General features: G+C 40.8%; 1 protein-coding gene across 2 annotated transcripts in view; it reads right to left on the reverse strand.

Annotated features, from left to right (window-relative positions):
• LOC138592102 (inactive dipeptidyl peptidase 10-like) overlaps positions 1 to 22,190 on the reverse strand; it is a 224,796-nt gene that overhangs the window by 19,415 nt on the left and 183,191 nt on the right. For both annotated transcript variants that reach the window (XM_069662726.1, XM_069662727.1), the window contains exons 6-13: positions 18,634 to 18,686; positions 15,954 to 16,035; positions 11,137 to 11,257; positions 9,295 to 9,449; positions 8,192 to 8,289; positions 6,403 to 6,526; positions 4,114 to 4,152; positions 253 to 360 (exon numbers count right to left, since the gene is read on the reverse strand). In XM_069662726.1, the coding sequence (XP_069518827.1) occupies positions 253 to 360; positions 4,114 to 4,152; positions 6,403 to 6,526; positions 8,192 to 8,289; positions 9,295 to 9,449; positions 11,137 to 11,257; positions 15,954 to 16,035; positions 18,634 to 18,686 (780 nt within the window). The remainder of the gene's footprint in view (positions 1 to 252; positions 361 to 4,113; positions 4,153 to 6,402; positions 6,527 to 8,191; positions 8,290 to 9,294; positions 9,450 to 11,136; positions 11,258 to 15,953; positions 16,036 to 18,633; positions 18,687 to 22,190) is intronic.

Consider the following 22,190-nt stretch of genomic DNA (forward strand, 5'->3'; position numbering starts at 1 on the left):
ACACTGGAACCACAACATAAACAATGTTCCGTAGTTGATGATACTCCTCTTCTTCTCCTTGTTTTTGAGGTGCATTACCGCCACCTTCTGCTTCTGAGTCCTACCGCAAGTGTACTCAGGTACAGAACAAAATTATTAATGTGAAAGCTGAGCGGCGGGGGAGAGGAGAGGGCAAGGTTTGAGGCAATCCTACCTAATGTGAAAAGAGATTAATAAAAAATACTGGCCGCAGCCTTTAAAGTGGTCCTTCACCTGTGTCGTGAACATGGCGATGTGATGAAACTCTCCACGTCCTCCTTGTTTGACCGGCACAGTCAGGAAGAATCTGCTGCTGTCTTTGGAGAACACCGGCTCTTGGGTCTGCAGAGGGAATAAAGCGCTGTTATAAGTTTGCTTGAATGTGTTTACCCGTAATGTCAACAGCATGAACAAGTGGATAAAATGCTGATGAGTGATGTGCTAATGGCCTCTACAGTCAGACCACTCTCCAGCCTGAAAGTGTTGTTCTTAAAACTTTTAAATAAACATCTATTTTGTCACTGTAGAGACTGCTGATGGATGTCACACTCAGTGAGTGAACCTTTTAAATATTAAACAGGGACTAAAGTGCAGCATTTAGCACTACCTGAAACTCTACCTACAACTGAAAAAACATTAACATAGTACATGCGGTAACAAACAGGGACTGCAGTGACTTTGCAAATACAAATGCATTTATTTATGAAGTGGAGGAGAACTCCACCTGTTAAAACAACAAAGTGAAAAGTCTGGAGGAGCTTTCAGCGGAGCCCCTCTGGTGACATTGGAGGGGGAAAAAACAACACATGGCCACGAGATAATATGGCGTGGCCGTGGTCACACTTTGTGTCCCATATAAACCGCTCCAATGTGGTTTGAGTGCTCATGGATGTCGCCACATGTGGTCATTGGCCACGTCTGTGGGAACTGAAGTTTGTTGTCTGTTGAAGTGTAAAATGTTCTAAAATAGGGATGAGCTGCTGCTAATACAAATTCACACTGCTCTGTCTCAAGGTCCGGTTCCTAAAGCATAATGTATTAGTGATAATGAAGCGCAAACACGACCATAAAGTGTTTCTACTTGCAATTTGCTCTTGTTTTGTGTCTGATTGCACCTCCGCCCTCTGCTGCGCGGAGCTGCGCTCTCATCCTGACGGAGCTGAATTCTGTCATATACACGATGAGCTGGATGGGGAGGGGGCACGTCTCACCAGTTATTGTCTCGTGGCCACAACTTATTTTTTTCCTCACATATCACCAGAGGGGCTCCGCAGCTTTCTACAGCGCAAGAGACTTGATGATGTCAAAGCGCTGCCATCAGGGTTATCCAGGAAAGAGTTTGATGACAATGTAGATATAACGACCATTAACAGCAAAGCGTTTAAACAAAAGGATGTTGTTAGGTGCATTATGGGAAATGTAGGAAAGGACTAAGAACTAAACATTCTTTTCTTTAGGATTTAGATTTTCTGTACTTGTTACTTTTATAAACTCTACATTTCAAAGGGCAAATATTGCATATTTTACACACAACCACATTTATTCATAATCTATAGAAACTACTGCCTCTTAAATTAAGTTTATTTTAACCTATGTATCAAACAAATGACTTAGATTACCTTCACCTTAAGGTTAAAATTGTTGGTTACATGTTAATTAATCAATAACAACAATCAACAAATATAAAGAATATAATATAACAATGGCAGGAGCCAACCTGCCTTCACGATGAGTATTTAGAATTTTATATTTTAAGTAATTTCTGTTGATACGACTTTTGTTACCTGCAGGCAGACGTTACAAAAGTGTAAGAGTAACTGTCTTTTCTTCCCTCCTCAGTCACACTGCTTTGTATTCTTTAGTATTTAGCCCCTTAAGTCTTTTATAATGTATTTATTATGTTTTAATATTAATTTAATTTTTTTACTCTATTGTATGTGCGTACAGAGAACAGAGTTTGTATCTATAAAGTTGCACTGAGCTGTATGGACTACGGCCCAAGGCAAGTTTCCTCTTAATGAGAATCAAGTATATCTAACCTATGGGTATGTTTTTTTTTGTTTGTTTGTTTGTTTTTTACATATTGCTATCTTTACTTTTACTTATCTGAGGTATCTGTCACCACTGAACTTGTCAAACAGAAAAACAAAGTAGCAGACACTCAGGTAATCTCTGGACAAGTGAAGAGTAAATGTATATAACCTAAGTGAACGTTTTTACTCGGGCCAAATGAGCAAATATTTCTGGTAAGAGTAAAGTCTTAAGGCAATGCTTCAGTCTGTGGTTTGCATTTGACATGTTTAAACCTCACACTGAATAAATATCTCACTCAGCAGCACAAACACTCTGCAGAGATGGAGACAGTTTACCCAGAATGAGCCTTTGGCATTTCTGAGAAGGTGCAGTCGACCTCCGAGGTCTTAGGAGACGATCTAACATAAAAATCCGTTACCAGCGGCCCTCTCTCTCTGCGCTGACACAACCTCACAGTCAGTAAATGAGCATCTCACAGATTACCACCTTAACAAAGACAAGCAGCTCTGCACGCCAAGATTGTCAAGCGGTTAAATTACCCACGGCGGGAGCCAAACATGTACGGCTGCAGGGCTGTATGATCAAACCCTGCCAGAAAGAGTGAATAAAAACTGCTAAAGCTGAGAGCACTGCTCCCCCTTCTTTGGAAAAATATAGAGTTTGGATATATTTGCACAAGATTTAAATAGAAGTAGAGGTATAGTGTCGTGTTTCAGCCTTGCTGACTTTAATTTGATGCAGGGTTATTGAATGCACATGACCTTGATGACTTTACTACACAGGCAAAGAGGTTAATTTTACAGCACAGCCATGAATTGCAAAAGTCCATGCAGAGAAGATATTTTCAATATTTGTCTTAAATCTTGTAAAAAGCGTCCAACTTAACAAACATCTTACATGAAGTATAAATCAATGAAAACAATCGCTGTCTCATGTTGCTTTCTCTGTACCTGCACTTGCTATTGGGACATTATCGTGTTCACAGTGCACTTTAGCCCAAGGTGTTTTTCACAACGCTTAAAAAAACGAGTCTGTCGAACGTTGGACACCGACATCAGTGGTCGCCATCTTGGCTATGGTGCGGACTGTGATGTCATTTTCACATTGCATGAAACAGGTGGCACAGGATTCTGCTCCTATGCTATCGTCTGTGAAGCGGTTCTGGTCTGTCAAACAGCGTAAAAGCGTGTCTGATCCGCAGAGCAGCCGAGCGCTGGCGCTAATAATGAGGACAGAAGATGATAAACGCCAATGTAAGAGCTGAAAACAAGTACATGTATATCATTATCTTTTAGACAATTTAATGTTTTACTAATATTTGCTAGGACTCTGAACACCCAGCTTGAGACTGGGACAATCCCGGACAAACAGGCGATGTCGATAGTGGGTGCTGTCGCATCTTGCCTGCAAGCAACTTAATGTTACTGCAGCCCAAATGTTGGTGATTATGTTCTTCAAGGTTGCAGTTCGACATTAAAAAGAAGAACCCGCTCAAATTCTCTGATCGTCATTTCAGGTATTTGGGATTTGAGAACAAACTAACTTTTTCATGCACTAGCCATATAAATTCATACTGCACACTGTATTATATGGCAGGGTACTAACAGAGGTCTCCAAATAAAGACACAGCATTTGGTTTAATGTTTGCTTCTTGGATTTTCAAGTTGTCAAACATCAAACGCACTTTTATATTCTCTGTGGTTCCAAGGAGAGCTCTTGACTTTGCTCCCCAGTCCTACATTTGATGATGAAGTCGGAGTTTCTTTCACAATTTTATGGTTTCATCTACGAAGAGAAGGATTCAAGGGGCTGACAGGAGTCTTTCTTACTGCTACTTTACTGTGCATTTTCTTGTGGATCCTTCCTTTAGGATACTGATGGTATTGAGAGAAAGAAATGTGCTCGGAAAAGTGTAGAGATGAGGTGGGAAATTGGTGAAGTTGCCCTTAACGTCACATAATTGGAAACATACTGAGACAGAGATGATTGACATGAAGTGAAATTGCAGCTCTGGAGCGCATGCTTTCAAAGAGAATAGACGTGGAAGAGAGAGCGCCTTACCTGCTTGGAAAGCCACAGCTCCGAGCTCTCTTCATGTCTCTGAAAAAGATGTCAGGGCAAAATGTCAGACCGGTGCTAAATCACCAAGATCATCAAAATCCTTTGTCTTGATAGTCACTCCTGGTGCTGCATTGTACTTCTACTTGATACACAAAGGCTTTAAAAGGCGGACAGAGAAGTACTGTAGATGCAGTGGAATTATATTCAGCTAAACCTGGACTTCAGTGACATCAGACAGACTCATCCGTCACAAAATGAACTCTTTATTTTGTGGTTTATTTTTAACACGCCACTGGATACACGACTCCCCGTCCGAACCCTCATTTCAAACCAACATGCATGAGCTGGAGTCAGAGTTTTGGCAGGGAGGGGAGGCTGGGAGCTGTGTCCAGGCCCGAGCTAAGCTGCCGTTTGGCTGGGCGACATGTTTGTTCGAGCAAATCACACCGAATCAGGAACCACAGAACTGGAGAGCAGGTTTAACCGCAGGGTCAATATGGCTGCCTAGCATCCAAATATAGAGAGAATATGGAAGAGGTTTACTCCAGCAGATGGGCTGCAATAACAGCTGGGTTTTCTCAGGCCAAATAATTAGTAATTTGACTGATAGAAACAGATAGGGCTTTTTGGTGACTACCAATAGAACAAGCTAATGCTGTAGCTAGCCTGGCTAAGCTGGGAACATGCTAGCACTCATCACAATCAAAGTCACAAGGTCTCTTTCTCTGTACTGCACGTTTTCTTCAGACACAAACAGTCATGGCTTTTTGTTGACTGCTAATACTACTAGCTAGTTAGTCAAAATAGCTTGTAGCGTTTTTCCCGGGCATTTTATTCTCTGGATTATCAGTCAGACAATAGCTTGTCTCGTAGGTTCCTGGGGATCGTTACTGCAGACCACCTGCTGCTGTGGACCTGCTCGACTCAGACTGCTACAACTATTAATACGAGTCTCTCCCATAGTATCTTTATTATAGTTGCTAATGCTAATAGTACACCGCTGTTCTTGCTGATTTGACACATTTGTAAGATTATTATTGGCTTTGTAACCATAAGTATTATCTGTTGTTGTTGTAGTTGTTGATGTAACAAGAACTTATGTTGTTGTTGTTGTTGCTCCCTTTGCCTGTCTCTATCCTGCATCTCCCTCTATCCCACTTTTCGGCCCATCCAGTCGAGGCTGAAGTTTTTCTGCCAATGTGCCGAATGTTGCTGCTCATGGTGATTCATGTTGGGTCTCTCTCTAAATAACATAACAGAGTACGGTCTAGACCTGCTCTTATTGTAAAGTGTCTCGAGTTATCTTTGGTTGTGATTTGGCGCTATACAAATCTAATTTGATTGATTGATTTACCGCATGAATTAATAGATAGCAGCAGTTCAATTGAGGTTTATTGATTTGTTATAGAATATTGTCATTTTAATTTGGATGGGATAGAGCCGTTAAATCGTGTGTAGTATAATCAGGCTAATTGCCTTCCAATCATATAATTGACGTTACAGGAGATTTTAAATATTGCTAAGTCAGATACATAACGTGAGTAAGCTTCTTCTGTTGCGTTAATGTAGAGCTCCTACATAGCTGAATTCATTTTGTGTGTATCAATATGAATTTTACTTTTGCATTCCTTTAGTATGGTGGCCGAACAAGAGTAAACCTGCTACAATACATGCTCTCAGCATTACATGAAATGAGGCATTTTAGATGACCTTTCAAACTAGTTTCCAACAGTGGCTCACGGACGCAGTTCGCCAACTCTCAAAACTTTTGTACCTCACCTTTAATTATAAATAGTTCTGTGGCTGTGCAATGCAGAGAAAGCTTGTCTGCATAACCGCTTTAAGGCCTAATGTGTCTCACAGACGTATCCAAGGTACCTGTGCTCTGGTTGAACATTAACAATAGATGCCACTGTGCTGTCGTGCTTGCTTAGATACTTTTCAGCTCACAGCAACAAAGCAGAGAGTAATCACTAAGAGGGTAAAAAGAGGGGAGTGATTTAAAATGACAAGTATGCACTGAAAGGGAATAAAAGAAAAGGACAGGGACAAACACTGGAAAGGTGTGTTACCTTGGAAGTGAAAACAGGTTTAAAACAATAACACAAACTGTTCCTGCTTGATCAAATGTGTACCTAGCAAAGAGAACTCCACTTAAGTTCGACAGCACTTCTTTACCTTCAATTAGGTGAAAGTAATGAAACTTCCACTTTATACGCATTTATTTAGCGAACAGATTTTTAGATTTAAAGGCACTTCTCTTTCTCTCTCACACACACACACACGTACCGTGACGCAGGCCCCCGTGGTGGTGTCACACACAGTCAGGATGGAGATGTTCTGGGCCCGGTTCAACCACCTGACAGATGTCTTGGTCTTGCTGATCCACTTCACCATGGTCACATAATGTTCCCTGTGAAAAACATTACAATCACTTTGTTTATTGAACATTCAAAGCTAATGCATTGTTATGAAAGAAGTCTGGGAGATGTATCATAAGACATAAAACTTAGGCTGTGGTAATATAAGAAACAAGAAGATGGTAGCTGAGCCTGGGTCAGGGATGCAGGTTAATTTCTTTGAGCCCATCTCTATCAAATGACTTCAATGTAAAGAAAGGCAACAGTGAATTACATTTTTCATGTCCTGATTAATACACTCAAACGTATCAGGAAAATGTGCCCTACATATATAGTGGACATATAGCCAGCGTGACGTCCCCCATCAGTTTGTAAACTACTGTTTCTCGAGGCCTCAAGTTTGTCAGACAATCATTGCTACACCTTTATCCTAGCTGACAGGTCGACATGGTAGAAACTAGTTTATCGCAGTCATGTACAAACACTACGTTTAGCTCAGCGGTTAAATCTCCCATCCCACATACGGAGGCTACAGTCCTCAAGTCCACTTCCACCCTCGGCTCATCTCCCACTCTCTCTTCCCTTGTTTCTGACTGTCCATCGTCCTCTCTCTCAAAATAAAGGTATATAAGGCCCCCCAAAAAGAACACGCTATGTAAAACCTGCTTTATGGCTATTTTACTCAGAAATGGGACCATGATATACTAAATACACATCATGCTGTTTAAAGAAGACTTCAAACTAGAGATTGAAAAAATTCGGAAAATGTTTAGTGATGTCTTAGATAAACTGAGAATAAGGGACACTTTTTAAACAAGTCTGCATTGGTTTTATTTTTAGAACCAATGGGCTTCTAATAATAAGCAATCTTTAATTGGTTTAAAAAAACATTAATGAGAGTAGTGCAAAGAGATTGAGTAGAAAGCCCTGCACATTAAACACTGTAGTTTCATTAACAGCCACAATATTTAGTACTGGCATACAGTGATGCATGTCCTCAAATCAGATTGTTTTAATAGGGTCCCTACAATATGTTAAAAAGAGAAGCTGCATTCATAGTAAATGACTTAAAGGGGGGTATTATGCTCATTTCAAGCTTCCTTACCTGTGAAGTAGCTTAGCATAATTTACAGTTAAGAAATCTCATAATGTTTCTCACACTGGTGCTCTGTGCAGGCCCTCATGCCTGAAACGACTCAGTCAGCTCTGTCCCTTTAAGAAACCCCGCCCCTACAAGCTCGCTTTCTTCTGATTGGCCAGCTCTCTGAAGCCTGCTGTGACGTCGCAAAGTGCAGCGTGTAGAAAAGCATGGCGTTCACAGCGGCCTGCAGACTGAGCTGAGAAGCCTGGGGATTACTCCAACATACTTTTACCTACAGATCTGAAACTTCACCTTTTAGTCTGGACAATCTAACATTGTTACATTATATATATGTCTTAAAATGTGAAACAGCATAATACCCCCCTCTTTAAATTAATAAATAGAGGTTGCCTTAACAGTCCCAAGAAGGCTGGGATCTCTGCTATCTTTATTGGAGGTAAACGTTAAAGCAAAAGCAAAGCAGAGGCACGACAAGCTGCAGTGTTCACCAATTAAAAAGGTGCCTGGTGTCAAGTGTAGAGAAATATTCCTCCAGAGTTTAACATGTCAAAAGTTTTTCTTTGAGGATCACAGCAGCTGATGCAAAAGTTGACAAACTAGAAGCAGCTCTTCTCACCGTAGTTTGAGCGTCTCTGGAGGCATCAGCTCCAGCGTGTGCGTCGGCCCGTACAGATTAACCACGAAGAGCTTCACCGCTGGGTTGGCCTGGCCCGCCTGCATGTAGAAAGAACAGGTCAGACTTTAGGTCAAAGTCGCACATCATTACAGCCGCTAATGCTTTATGCAACAACATCCAAAATGGCCTTGTGCCATTTAAAGTGTTGCACAATGCTTAAGTGATTTGGAATGAATAATTTATTGAGAACATTGAAATGCCTCTTCAGACTCTGAGAAATGCACGTACAGTTCGACAGTTATGCACGTGCTGTTGTGCAGAAATGATCAGGACAAAGCAGACATGAAAAACACTGCTGATTAAACACAAAGCATTGGAGAAACACTTCACTGAAGCATTTGCAGATTGCAATCACAAAGAACGGGTATTTGCACTCTGTCATTCCTCTCATTTGAATATTTCTCTGCAAACAGATCCACAAGAAACCTTCCCTCAGACGCTTTAACACAGGGAACACAGTGTTGTATGAAGATCTATATTTCAAGTTAATTTGGGACTTTGTGTGATCATTTTCTTCTTTTTTTCACTCCATCTGTAACAACTTGTTCTGCTTTAATTTCCTGCACTGCCTGAAAGGACGTCACACAGATGGAGCCCTATAGAACGCTCTGTAGAGAGAACAGGTGCTGCATTCAATCAAAGATCGGCTAAGTTATTGAGGCCAAGTGCTTTGTGAAAACTGGGTTATGTGTACGATCACTGGGGGGCTTTTCATTCAGTTTTGTTCAGGTGAGGCTGCTGTCAGTGGGGAATCTTGTTTCAGGCCTCTTTTACTGTCTACCTGTGGATTTAGGGGGTTTATTTAGGTCTCAGTGAATACAATACAAAGAGTACAGTCGAGTACTGAACCATATACCAAGTTTGGTTTGGATTTGGCGCTATACAAATAAAAATGAGTGGTGCCTTTGGTACAGAGCCGGAATGTTTCTAGGCTAGCTTAACATAAAGCTTAAAGTCAGAGGGACAATGCTAATGGTGATGTATCCAGTGTAAACACCGTGCAGTCATAGGAATGAGATGTGTGTCTTGTTAACAGTGCTTACCTTGGGATAGGGGTACTGCTTTCCTTTGGGGTATGTCATGCCTGTGAAGCGCGGTAAAGCCATGTTGGGCACCAGGCTGTCATTAAGCACCAGGAAGGCCAGCCTCTCTCCGTCAGGTGACCACCAGTGAGCCACGTGGGTCTGAAGGATTTCCTCTGTTTGGGGGAGACGCGGCATGAGCTACAGTCCTTTATCCTGCAGTTTAAGGTTTGTACTGTCTTTGGAAATAATGTGCGAGTGTAGTATTTTTTTCCTCTTTTGACACGACCACATGGCAACCGCTACTTAAATCATGGTATTCTTCAAGTGTGTACACTGTAAAATAAAAATGAAGAATGCTTTACTCTGTTTGATGTGGTTAATATCAGTTATTGATATTAGATAATGAAATAAACTTAGTATTGACATTACACACGTCATTCTTTTGTCAAGTGTGATGTCAAGAAATGCTGGCTTGTTGATAACCAAAACTGTCTACTGTCTTCTATTCACTCATGATGTCTAACGTTATTTTTATCTCAAACTAATATATTTCTAACTATTCTAACCGGTCAGACATTCGCGTCTTGCAGGCTGTAAAACGCGAGGCGCACCACATTGTTGTAGCCTACTGTTAAAAACCTAACTGTTACATTGTAAACTGACAAAAGGCCCGCCTCTCCTTTCATCCGATTGGACAATGAGAAAAAACGCCCATGACGTCAGACGCTTTTCTGCTTTGAGTTGAATTTTTTTCAACTTCAGGCGCTCAGAGCGTTTCCTCAAAAACACAAGGCGCACTGAGCGGAAAAACGTGAGGCGCTCTGCAACGCAAAAGCAGCGCGCAAAAAGCCTCTCATTGAAAACAATGACAAAAAACCCCAGCTGCTAAAACGCGTTCTGTCTGATCGGGCCCTTTGGATGCCAACAACTTGTGGCAAAAAGGACTACCGATGAAAACTAGCCTTTCGGCTAACTCATCATTTACATTTTGTTTGAATGTTGATTAATGTACGTCGTCTCTTTTCTTCAAATAAACTATTAACTTAAATTAAAAATTGAAGTGAAAGTGATATTAAGAAACAAAAAAGTGGTTGAATGCATTGAACAATAAAGGTGACGAATAAAATAATCTTTGTTTGCACTCACATTCAATCAAATGCACCGAACTGCTTAAATCAAACTGAATGTAAGTTATTTCACACTTTGAAATATGCTGTAGGCTCATTTTAAACTCATAAAATGTAATAATTAATAGAAGTTGATTGTTACATCGAAACATGCTATACAAAAACAAAAGTCCCAAACACAGAAGAGCTCATATAACAACAGAGTAATTAAATGAAGCTCTAATTCTGGGTTCAACCATCTCTGATTGCTACTTTGTTGTGTTTCACAAATTTAACGAAGAATAAAAGGGAACAAACTAAAACATAAGCGCACTCAATCTTTTAACTTGGCTTTTTAAAAGATTTACATAATCTGCTTTTCTCCTCAGAGACAGTGCATGCAGTGTGTGTTTACTTAAAGCACATAAAACGACTCCTCGCTCCCAGTGTGCACATATCTGCACCAGAACAAACATGATGAATATTTAATCACCGTCTTTTATTAGCTAATGTTTCTCTACAGAGGCATTAACAGCTTATTGAGACAGTCTGTCAACGCTTTGAAAATTAAGTTACATCATATTATCAATACGTTCCCAATATTTATAGCCCACTGTGGCAATAAAGTTCATCAGCAGGTCATCATATGACATCAACTTCCTGTTTGTCATTTATTCATACAGCTACCAGGAAAAGGTCTAAAGTGCGCGCTTTAGCTTTTTCCCTAACACCGAATGAGAACGAGCTGATGTACCTTCATAGAGCCAGTCAGCAATCCCATTGAAGATGATCCCTTCCTTCCCCGAGGATGTTAGCCGAAGAGAGTTACTCTTCACGTCTGATTGGTAGTAGATGTTATTTTCAAATATGTAGACCTGAAGAGACAAAGCACACAAAATATTCAAGCACGTAACATCTTCAGGTTTCACAGCTTAAGCAGTCATGTGACAATGTTACAGTTTTATTTAGCAGACGCTTTGGTCCAATTCGACGTACATCTGAGAGTTAATACAGCACAAGCAACGATCGAGACAGGAGGGAACGAAATCAGTCAGTACAAACAAACAGCTTCAAGTGTGGTCGGACACTGGTGCCGACAATGCAAAGGGCGTAAAGAAGCAATTTTTTCATCAACATCATTAATAGCATCAATATCATTAAGTGTGGAGGTGTTGTCTTCAGCTTCTTCTTAAAGGTGAAAGGGACTCTGCGGACTGAATGGAGTTTGGTAGCTCGTTCCACCACTGGGGGACTACTGAGCAGAAGAGTCTAGTTAGAGACTTGATTGAAGACCAGTCGAGCTGCTGTGTTCTGGATCATCTGCAGAGGTTTGAATGTGCATGCAGGAAGGTCTGCCAGTAGGGAGTTGCAGTAATCAATGCGTGATATCAGGAGAGCCTGTCTGGTTCAGCTGTGTTGCATGCTCTGATAGGTAGAAGCTGATCTTCCTGATGCCGTACAGGGCAAATCGACATGACCGAGCAATCGAGGCCACATGAACCTGAAAGGTTAGCTGGTCGTCAATTATGACGCCCTGGTTCCGGCCAGACTTAGTGGGTATGAGTTCAGTTTGTCCAAGCTGGATATTGATCTGTGGTTGCATAGAGGGACTGGCTGGGATGACGAGGAGCTCAGTCTTGGAAAGGTTAAGCTGAAGGTGGCATTCTTTCATCCACTTAGAGATATCAGCAAGGCATGACGAGATCCGTGCCGCGGCTGTAGTGTCCTCTGGTGGGAATGACAGGAAGAGCTGGGTGTCGTCCGCATAGCAATGGTATGAGAAACCATGGGGGCGAATGATTGCACCAAGTGAGGTGGGATATACTGAAAAGAGCAGGGGACCGAGCACTGACCCTTGAGGCACCCCTGTGGATAGACTGTGAGGTTTGGGCACTTGTCCTTTCCAAGATACTCTAAAAGATCTCCCTGAGAGGTAGGACATGAACCAGTGGAGGGCAACTGGTTCCACACATCCACTGGATTAATTATTATTATATCAAATGGGTAAAGTACATGCTCCAGCATCCAAACTTTCTTTTTCAGGATTTAGGGTGCAAATACGTCTTGGTAAGCCATCAAGTGATGGACTCTATTATCTGCCACTTATCCACTCAGGAAGTGACTGTTGTTTTTGGCAAGTCAGAGTGATTCAATCTATGTCGGTTTGGGTGCAATATGCAGTAATAAAAGCCAAATAAAGACCACAACCTATTGAACCTAGCTGACACATTTTACAAAATAAATAGTGCTCAAGTCAAAGAAACATTAAGTCAATCTCACAACATTACACAGAAGAAGCCTCTCACAGATGTAAACCGAATCTCCAGCCTTTCCAAAGCGAGACGTCTCATGGTCTTATGTGATCCTACATGAAACTGAAGTCACAGAGCGCCTCCCACTCCGCTCCGACACAACCTCACAGTCAGCAGGGCCTTCTGCTGTCTAACTGGAAGGCATCAAGATACCATCAGGCCAGAAGGCAGCCTGAGCGTGTGCTGAAGGATTCAGAGACATGATTATTTAACAGCTGACTCTGTAAGAACAAAGTTCCCTTCTGAAATGGGAGGACTCATTACTACAACTGTAGAGTTTGAATAATCAGACATTTGAGTTCTTATTCCTGCGGGTTTGATCAGAATATAGGAGCCAGGCCAGGGAAATAGAAAATGTTCATATGTTAAAACTTAAAGGACAGATTTATTTAACATCTGGATGATTTTACTTCAGGGTAAATAATTAATTACACCAAATTACTTTCTTCTGTGAATAGAAAGCAGCTCATTCTTGACTATAAATGATCATGTTTGTATTGTTTTCATGGAAGAAGCTCTCATCAATCTATATATGCTAAATTAAACCTCAAAGCTCTGCCCGTGATCTTAACTTACATTTTAAATCAAAGTAATATCTTATATTTAAAATTGTTAACGCCTCTAACCTTCTGTTCAGCTCAAAGATGTAGCATGCACATTTTGACAGAGTGAGGACTGTGGTTTTGTTTTAAAGCTGCACAAATCAATATTATTATATTAAACAAGCATCAAATGATTTCCTGTGATGTGAAAGTGGTGGCTCATAAATGAACTCACAGAGGATTATCATGCAACACATCAACCTCATTTCTGGAGCAGCATGCAGCTGAATAAACCGCCATGCTACCTGCTCAACACCAAATAGCAGTTAATACAGCTCCAACATAATGAGGCATTCAGCATTTAAAGGGCTAGATGTTTCCCTCAGGCGCTGGTGGAGAGTTGAAAGGAGAGTAAATATTGAACCGAAGTTCGCTTGTTGGACAGAAACAAGAATCCAATTGAATGCTAAATTACATTTCGGTGTCTGTTTATTGTAAATTGCTAAAAAAATAAGTTGGTTACTATCTTTAAAAGTAAAATGCTCGATATCTACGATTTAATTTCCATCGTTAAAAGTATGAAAGTGAAAGGAGTCCCTGTGAGGCAAGTTAAATCTGGTGATGCTCATCTCTACGTCTGATCGAAATAGTTGTGTCTTTGGTGTTAATGACTCAGAAACAGGTAAAAAAGCAGCAGGTATAAAAGCAGTTTTTGAAATACATAAACTTTTACACAACATACATCCAACTAATCTTTATCTCTCTAAGTTCTCAGATATTGATAGCACGTGTTCTTTCTGTAATGATGAAACAGAATCTTTAACACGCTTATTTTATCACTGAACACATTCACTACACTCTGGACTAAAATGATGGAATATATGTTGCGTATATTAAAATGTTGAATGTAAAAATGTTATTGTGTACTTCAAAAATGATTAATATAACACTGAGTTCATTGTTAACTTAATGCTATTATATGGTAAATTCTATATTCACCAAAGTAGGATCACAAAAGGGACCCCTAACTTTTAAGTGAACTAAAACAATATATTAAAACTCCCAAAGTAACAGTGGAGCTTCTTGGTGAGATTCTTAAGGAGGAGTAACATCAGCACTCAGCACAGCATTTCATGTGTTTTTGTGTTTTTTTTCTTATGTATTTTATATCTTGTCTGTCCCAGATCAGAATTTTGATTATCCTTTCTTTATCTATTTACTTTTTTACTTGTCTGTATTGTATGTTCTATATCTGTTCAATAAAGTTTATTAAAAAATAAAAAAAAATTCAGCCCCTTGTGGCCAAAATGAGTATTACAACAACAAACACTACAACCTAAGTGAGCCTGCTCTGCCATGCATTTATGTTTTTCATTTTCTACCCTGCTCTTTTTCCCACCTGTTTCACAGATGAAAACAAAAAAGGGAACTTATTTTTACGATTATGCTGCCAAAAAAATAATTCATGAACAAAAGAAAGAAAAACATTTTAGATCACTTCAGGCCTGGAGTAAATCAGACAAAGAATTTTCCATATTTTCTTTTTCACTTGCCTCTCAGGGCTTCTGTAAAGGAGTCTGCTTACCAATTACAGAGACTTGTCAGTGTCAGACTTTAAAAAAGCTCAGATATATACACACATATTATTAAAACCTGTCACACTTAATGAGCAAACTTTGTAAACTGAAACAGCGTGATTATCCTGCTCAGCTTTCCTGTTTAGCGTTACTTTGTGTGACCCATGCATCGCTCCAGACATGATGAAATGACACCTTAATTAATACTCTAAATATATTTTTCTGGCATTTTTCTAATGAAAATACACAAATGCCCGACAAATTGCTATGAGGCTCACTTACACACTCTCACACAAACACTCGTGTCATGTCATTGTCTGCTAAGATGCATTTCTTGCTAATGATGCTGTGCATACTCGAAAGCTAGCTCTCGTCTCCTTATCACCATAATGACATCCTAATGGAGGCGTGTTTGATTTATGCTCAAATAGTACTCAGTGAAATTTGCAAAATATGGACAAAGCAGCTCCGCGGTGCCGTAGCTCTTTAGCTGTCAAGAAAAAAGCCTGCACATCTGTTTTATGTAGATAAATAAAAAAAGGTGTGAAGGGAGGAAATTTGCATCTAATTAGCTTCCATCGAAAATTCAACCTGAGAACATTATGAGTGAAATCTGAATTAGAAGCACATTTTTGTTCTGTGCGCCCTCAAAGTTCAAGTACACACACACACACACACACACACACACACACGCTCCGAGAGTGTTGAACAGTGCCATTACACTTTGTGCTCTGCCTCCACAGTCAGCATCAGGGCATTAAAAACACTTAGTTGTATTTTTCTAAAGACGGTTGGAGTGTGCAACAAATGCGTTCAATTAAAGGCTATGATTTAGTCTATTCAGTAAGATAATAAAAGAAACCAACTATGTGTGTTTACACTGATTCAATATGTGGCTCGTAATTTCAGTCGAATGTCGATGAAAGTTTGTTTTTTCATTTCAGTTACTATTTTGTTTCCTGAAAAACAGCAAAGACTTCATTACTGTTAGTTCAGCTGAGGCAAAAAATAACAGAACATATAAAAGAAAATACTCCATTCAATCTTATCTAATCCTTAAAATAAAGCCACTGCAGGCCGAGGCAGGCGGTGCTGAAAGGGAGGGTGAGACTGAGGAATGTTTTTGTATGTTTTCCTCACCAGTTGTTGTCCTTGAACTCCCCAGGCAGCGTACTGCAGGACCGAGTTCACCACCTCCGGGGGGTCCAGCTCCCAAACCTCCCTGAAAAACAAGACAATGAGCAAAGTCATGGCTAACATCCAGTGGGGATAGTCGTCGGCCTCTATGCTGAAGTGCCACAAAATTATTCTGAAAGCTGATTGGTTTCAAAAGAGAATTTAAAAAGTGTAATACTGTGAAATTTGGTGTATAAGACGCACTTTTAATAGATTTCTTTTCATATAAAATGTTGGCTGCGTCCTCAACACCGGTGCAACCAATCTACCAGTATAAATGCAGAGAGAGGTATGTTATTGTGTTACGGTTTTACCCAGACAATGCCGCTATAATCTAGCTAAAGTTGTTGTTACGTTACATGGTGACGTCACATCTCCACATTAAACTGTTTCCTGGTCCGAGCCGCTACAACGTCTCCTACTTACAACATGCCGCAGTGCTGTTTTGTGTTTTGTGTGGAAAGCTAACTTGATTGTTGCTAACGCTTCTTCACGGACATGCATCGCCATGATCACCATTGCTGCCGCCACCCTCACTACAATCAGCGTTACTGTAGGCTGCCATGCTACCGCTAGCTACAGCACCGGTAGCTAGCTACGGTAGTTCAAAATCTCCTCTGGGTCAGACTTTGCTGTGATGATTCAGTTTCTCTTGGTCCAATCCACAACGAGGTGCAAATTAAAGCACTACTTGGTGACAGACACGCAGCCTGTTTTCAGCACAGAGAGGACCAAGACACAAAGAAAATACCAGCGTGGTGCCCAAAAATGGCATATCTGAGGAATTTATCACAAAGCTTCCTCTCTAAATAAAAGTCAGCCCATCATTGTTACTGACAGGGCGAGCAGGATGTCTGCGTCCCAGTGTGTCTGGGGTTAGCATGGGTCGGTAAGTGTGAAACTATCAGTGCAAACATCACGTGTAACTGATCCACTGAGGGTCTTAAACCTCATCATAACCCGACATAAAACTTTTTTGCATTAATTAACTTTTCAGTCCATCAGCTTCATGACAAAGAACCTGCATTCATGTCCAGGTTAGTCACACAAACTAGAGTCCATACAAATAGAGATATATCATATGACCTGACATGATCTTGAAAATAACAAAGTCTGTTTGAAAAGTTTGATTTCCTTGTGTTTGGAACAATAACTGATTTGCATTGTTGTTATGTTACACTACAGTTATTTTAATGAACAGTCATAGTCCACATTGCCCCGTGTTAATGCCAGTGATGATGGACAATATGGACAATGAACAATATGATGGAGCAAACGTTTTATTTCCTGACTTTCCAATTACTGAATGTGTATAACACAAACTGTGAGTGACGCCTCACCGGGACGCAGGCGGACGAGAGGTGAGTCATAAACATTGCATGAGGGGAGTGCATCGTGCAGAGTGGTGTTCCAAAAACAACCACAAGTTAGTTTTTGTGGATTAATCCTGTTGCACACTTTACACAAGATATGACTAACATGTATGTGTCTATGGTGGTAGACAACAAATTTAATACAAAATAAATTATATATGGTTATATAATAAATGACAGAATGAAGGAACACTATAAGAGACTCAGAACTTGCCTGAGAATCATCACATTTTGATTTGTTCTTCAGTATCAAAGTTATCCAGTTAAAGTTGTCTCTACATGCATCCATATCTTGCTAACAGGAACTGCAAACAGCTAATTCTGCTGTCTTTTAATGCAGTTAAAGTAATTATCAAAGATTTTCATTTAAATAAATGTCCATTAAGTCACTGTCTATCACTGAATGAGGTAGAACAATGGTGATTGAGCCTATGGCCCACTGATGAAAGCCTTTGCATTTGCAGTATTACAGACTGGGTGTCTGTGGCGACTCAAGCGGCGCCCGTTTTCCATCAGCCAGCAGTGGTTGGTCTGCCAGAGAGGGTAGGTGGAGCAAAGCGGTTGCTTTTCGGGTCTCTGCAAGTGTTGCGAGTAAACAGTAATTGACTATGGCTGAACAAACAAAGAAAAGATGGATGACTACAGATACAACTTCAACAAGAAGTGAAAATCCAAAGGACAAGAAACAAACTCGACGCTCAGATGAAGCAAACAGTCTGAAAAGGAAAACGACCGTCAGCCAGGAAAATCAAGAGTTACAACCGGAGCCAACCGTGGACGTCACACATGCAGCACTGTCTGGATATCTGGGAAGTGTGCTCCTGCAGTTACCGTTTATCACCATAGGTGTAGCCAAAGAGAATGAGACTGTGATCTGAGAGATTAGCACTTTAAGATTAAACTCTAATGCAGTACTAGTTAGCTACTACTACTAGCAGTAGTAGTTTTGTACTGTCTCTTGTGCTAATAACTAAAATGAGTGTCGGGGAGCACACAATATAAAAGCTATGTAAATCCATGTGCAATAACTTTAAAACATTTGTGACTAAACTATTATTTTTCAAAAATTCATCCAAAACAATTTACGTAAGGCAGTCTGGGCCCCCTGCACATCTTGGGTCAGCTGGAGCAGTCGGACTGCACTTAGCCTTTACTGACATGATGTTTGTCGTGGGGTGTTATTTTTTTACCGCAGGATGTCTCACAGTCGTGTTTGTTATAGCACACAGGTTGCCTCCTAACAACCGCTGAGCAGAACATAACACACTCACCGTGTGTGGATGTTGTAGATGGTGTAGGAGGCCATGTAGGAGTGTCGGTAAACCTGCAGAAAATAAAGACACAGAGAGAAAAGATTAAAAGATGACTGTCTGAGACTTTAACAAGAGAAGCAGCCGTGCCAAAGATAATGTCATCAAGACTGAAAAATAAAAAGGAAGAAGGCGTCAAACAAACAGTCTGCTGGCTCTTCTCAGTGATAGAATCTGGAGACAATGCAATTTGCATGGGTGACAGCTGTGGGACGAGACATTTTAATTCCATCTGAGAAACCCATCATCACCCGAGTGCCTGTGTGCTGAAAGCCCCGGAGAGATGGCGACAGAGGGAGAGGCATTCACAGTGACAGAGGGGTGCATGTAAAGCTGTCTGAACCCCCCACAGGACGAGCTGCTGCTGACATGATAATAGACCTCTGACCGCGGAGCAGAAACAGGTCATATTTTAGCATTTCATCATGAAGATGGCACTCGTGTATTCAGCTCTGAGCACAGGAAGCTGTTACAGGAAGAAAATGCATCCTGCTCACGTAAAAGCTCCGATACTCACAGTGGGTGTAAGCATAATGCTATATCTGTCTACTGATTGAGTTAAGATGGTTGTTTTTCTAGATAGAGAGAAGGATTGATAGGTAAAGATAGAGAGAAAGAGAGAGGGAGGGTTGACTGATAGAGGGTTGACAGTCTGGATTTATATTGATGTTCTATCTTCTTCAATTTTAGTTCTTATTTTCCACATGGGTAAATTGCAGGAAGGTAATAACATCAATCAGGAGATACTTCATTATGTGTGAAACGCTATTTTCTTTGACATGTGCATTATGAGAAATGTGCAAATTCTTTGTCCAGTTAGATCCTGTTATAACGTCCTTTTTATGATCTTTCTTTTTTGCTTTATTGATGTGATGCTAAAGACAGACTTGTCAAATCTCCATGTGCAGTTTTAGAAGTGAATGATGTAGCTATTTCACTTCAGCCAATCAGGAAACAACATAAAGTGGTGTAGGCACCCTGTCTCTGGCGCTGCAGTAGCCAAAGACGGCTCCAGATCCTCTCTTTCCTAAGTCTCTGTCTTAATCAGTGTTACTGTGCATTCACACTGAATGCAGAGTGAATATTCGCCTCGCATTACTCGTGCCAGTTTGACTGCCAGATCAAAATTTGCGTTTAAATAACAGGCAAATATTCGCCCTTCGTTTCCAGAATGGAAGAAAGGAAGCGGGGCTTATCTCCATGGTTACCAACGGCGTCAGGAGAATCTCGACGTTGATGGGCTTTCACTTGACCGCGTGACGCAATTCGCATTGTGTCATTCACGCCACCCGACGTGAATTCTCGTCTACTCGTGTCATTGCATTGACTTTGTATGGAATCTCACCGCAGATTCGTGTCTATTTGCGTTCGTTGTGGACACAGTTACAGCTAACATTGCGAGCATGTCACTGTCACTGTCATCCATTTCTTTTTATAACGATAACAGAAATCCAGCTAGTTAATTCATGTAACCTGGGCCTAATGCTAACGTTATAGTATTAACACAGAAATAGTGGGGTATGTCAGTGAGTCGTTGCTATGGAGACGGTCAGCTGTGTCCGTGTGTGCGTTGCGTTCTGTTGCTTTGATGTGAACGGCCCAGTTTTAGAACGTTTACGATCAGATGTCGGGGGATTATTTTGGCAGTTGCAGCCTGTCAACTGACCTTTAGCCTCTGAACATGAGGCACACGCTCTACCAACTTAACTAAACCACAGCCCCGGGGCTTCTCCATGTACTTTATGGCATAAACAGGCCGGGAGCAGTATAGAATATACTCCCCTGATGGAGTCTAAACACTGGTGGTGTTGGAGGAGGAAGGATGAGGAATCTGGTTGGTTAATACTAAAAGAGTAACGCCCCTGATCAGCGTAGAAGATAAGCAAAAGAGAGTGAGTCTGTTTTCCTGAACTTTCGCTGAGCTTTATAGAACACACAGACTACTGGCATGTGTGTCCAAACTTTTGACTGGTAGTGTACATGAAAAACAGGAAGTGAAATCTGGAGACCTGCATGGCCTCTGGTGGTCTGAATTCCTGTCCTCGGGGTAGGAGCTTGAATTCTCAAGGCAAATTCACCTTTTTTCACTCTGTTTTTACAAACACGCTACACACACGTAGGCCCGAAATACACACATGCACTAACAGGACTCTGTGGACATGCACTAATGGAGAGATGTCAGAGTGAGGGGGCTGCACATGGACATGCGCCCCGAGCTGTGAGGGATTCGGTGCCTTGCTTAAGGAAAGGAGCTGGCACCTCTCCAGCTACCAGCCCCAATTCCAGGGAGCGAAAACTAAAATATTCATGTAAATACCTTTGGTGAAAGTCATTCAAAACATTAATACAGAGCTAAAAAAATGTTAGTGTTAAGGTGGAAGCCCCCACATAAGCTGGAGATATCTCGTTGGACTCTTTTAGTACTGGACATCGCCTCCTTGGAGCTCTCAATAGCTCGAACAAATGGTGCGAAGGATTAATAGAGACTTTGTCCAAGGCTCGAGGGATGTTTGCAATATCATAATATCACTGTATATAATCATTCATACCCAGTTTGCTTGGATGTTTCTTTTGTTTTGTTGCTGTTGTTGTTTTTTCTGTTTTTCAGCAGTTTAAATCTTTATTTTCATTCATATGTTCATTATTAATGTCATTAGCATTTCTAATTGTTGTACCCATGTGTCATATGGGGAGGGAGGGGGCAGTTTAAGAATGGAAGGGCAAAAAAACATGTATGTATGCAGGCTTGTGATTTTCTGTGATATTTAATTTAACCTGCATTTTTTGAAAACAAAACATGTGATTAAAAAAACCTGTTGATTTAGAGCAAGACACACAAATACAGCAGTGAAAGGTAAGACTTATAGTACAGTCTCTCAGGTGCTTCCAGTCCACTCTTTTTTTGTGCCTTTTTAATTGAAACTCTGCATCCACTATTAATCACTTCCAGTATAAATAATTCACAGTGTTAAAAATGTATTTCTAAAAGTTTGATAGTCTGCAGATGTAATGAGATACTTTGTGAATACAGCACGTCAGCACTTTTAACCTCAGCTCATTTCTATCGAAAAAAGTGGAACTATCTGAACAGGCTGTTTCTGTGTCTTCATGTTTACTAATGCAGAGACTGGTTCAGAACTGTGGTTCAGGTCGAGGTTAGGAAACCAAAACACTTGGGTAAGATGATCAAAATATTGTGGTACGATAAGAAAAAAAAAAGAAAGCCATAAACAATTCTCTCCCACATCACAGTCAGATGCTCCAACACCTTTTCACCCCCAAATCTAATGGGCACACTGCTTCCTGAACAACAGAGGCACTGAACATTAATGATGAGCTACAGTTTCAGCCCATATCAGTGTATTTCCAAAGGATACCGGGCTGTCGGTGCAGGAGAACTACTGCTATATAACCATATATAACCGTCAAATTCCACAGGATCCGTCTCCGGCGCGTTCTGTGTGCGCTGCAACCTCCGGAGTCGATCGCACCCATTCAAGTCAATGCTCGTGATTCCA

This window comes from Semicossyphus pulcher, unplaced genomic scaffold (assembly GCF_022749685.1).
Source record: "Semicossyphus pulcher isolate SPU_LCO1_2020_fin unplaced genomic scaffold, fSemPul1.0.p SCAF_15, whole genome shotgun sequence".
Taxonomy (NCBI): domain Eukaryota; kingdom Metazoa; phylum Chordata; class Actinopteri; order Labriformes; family Labridae; genus Semicossyphus; species Semicossyphus pulcher.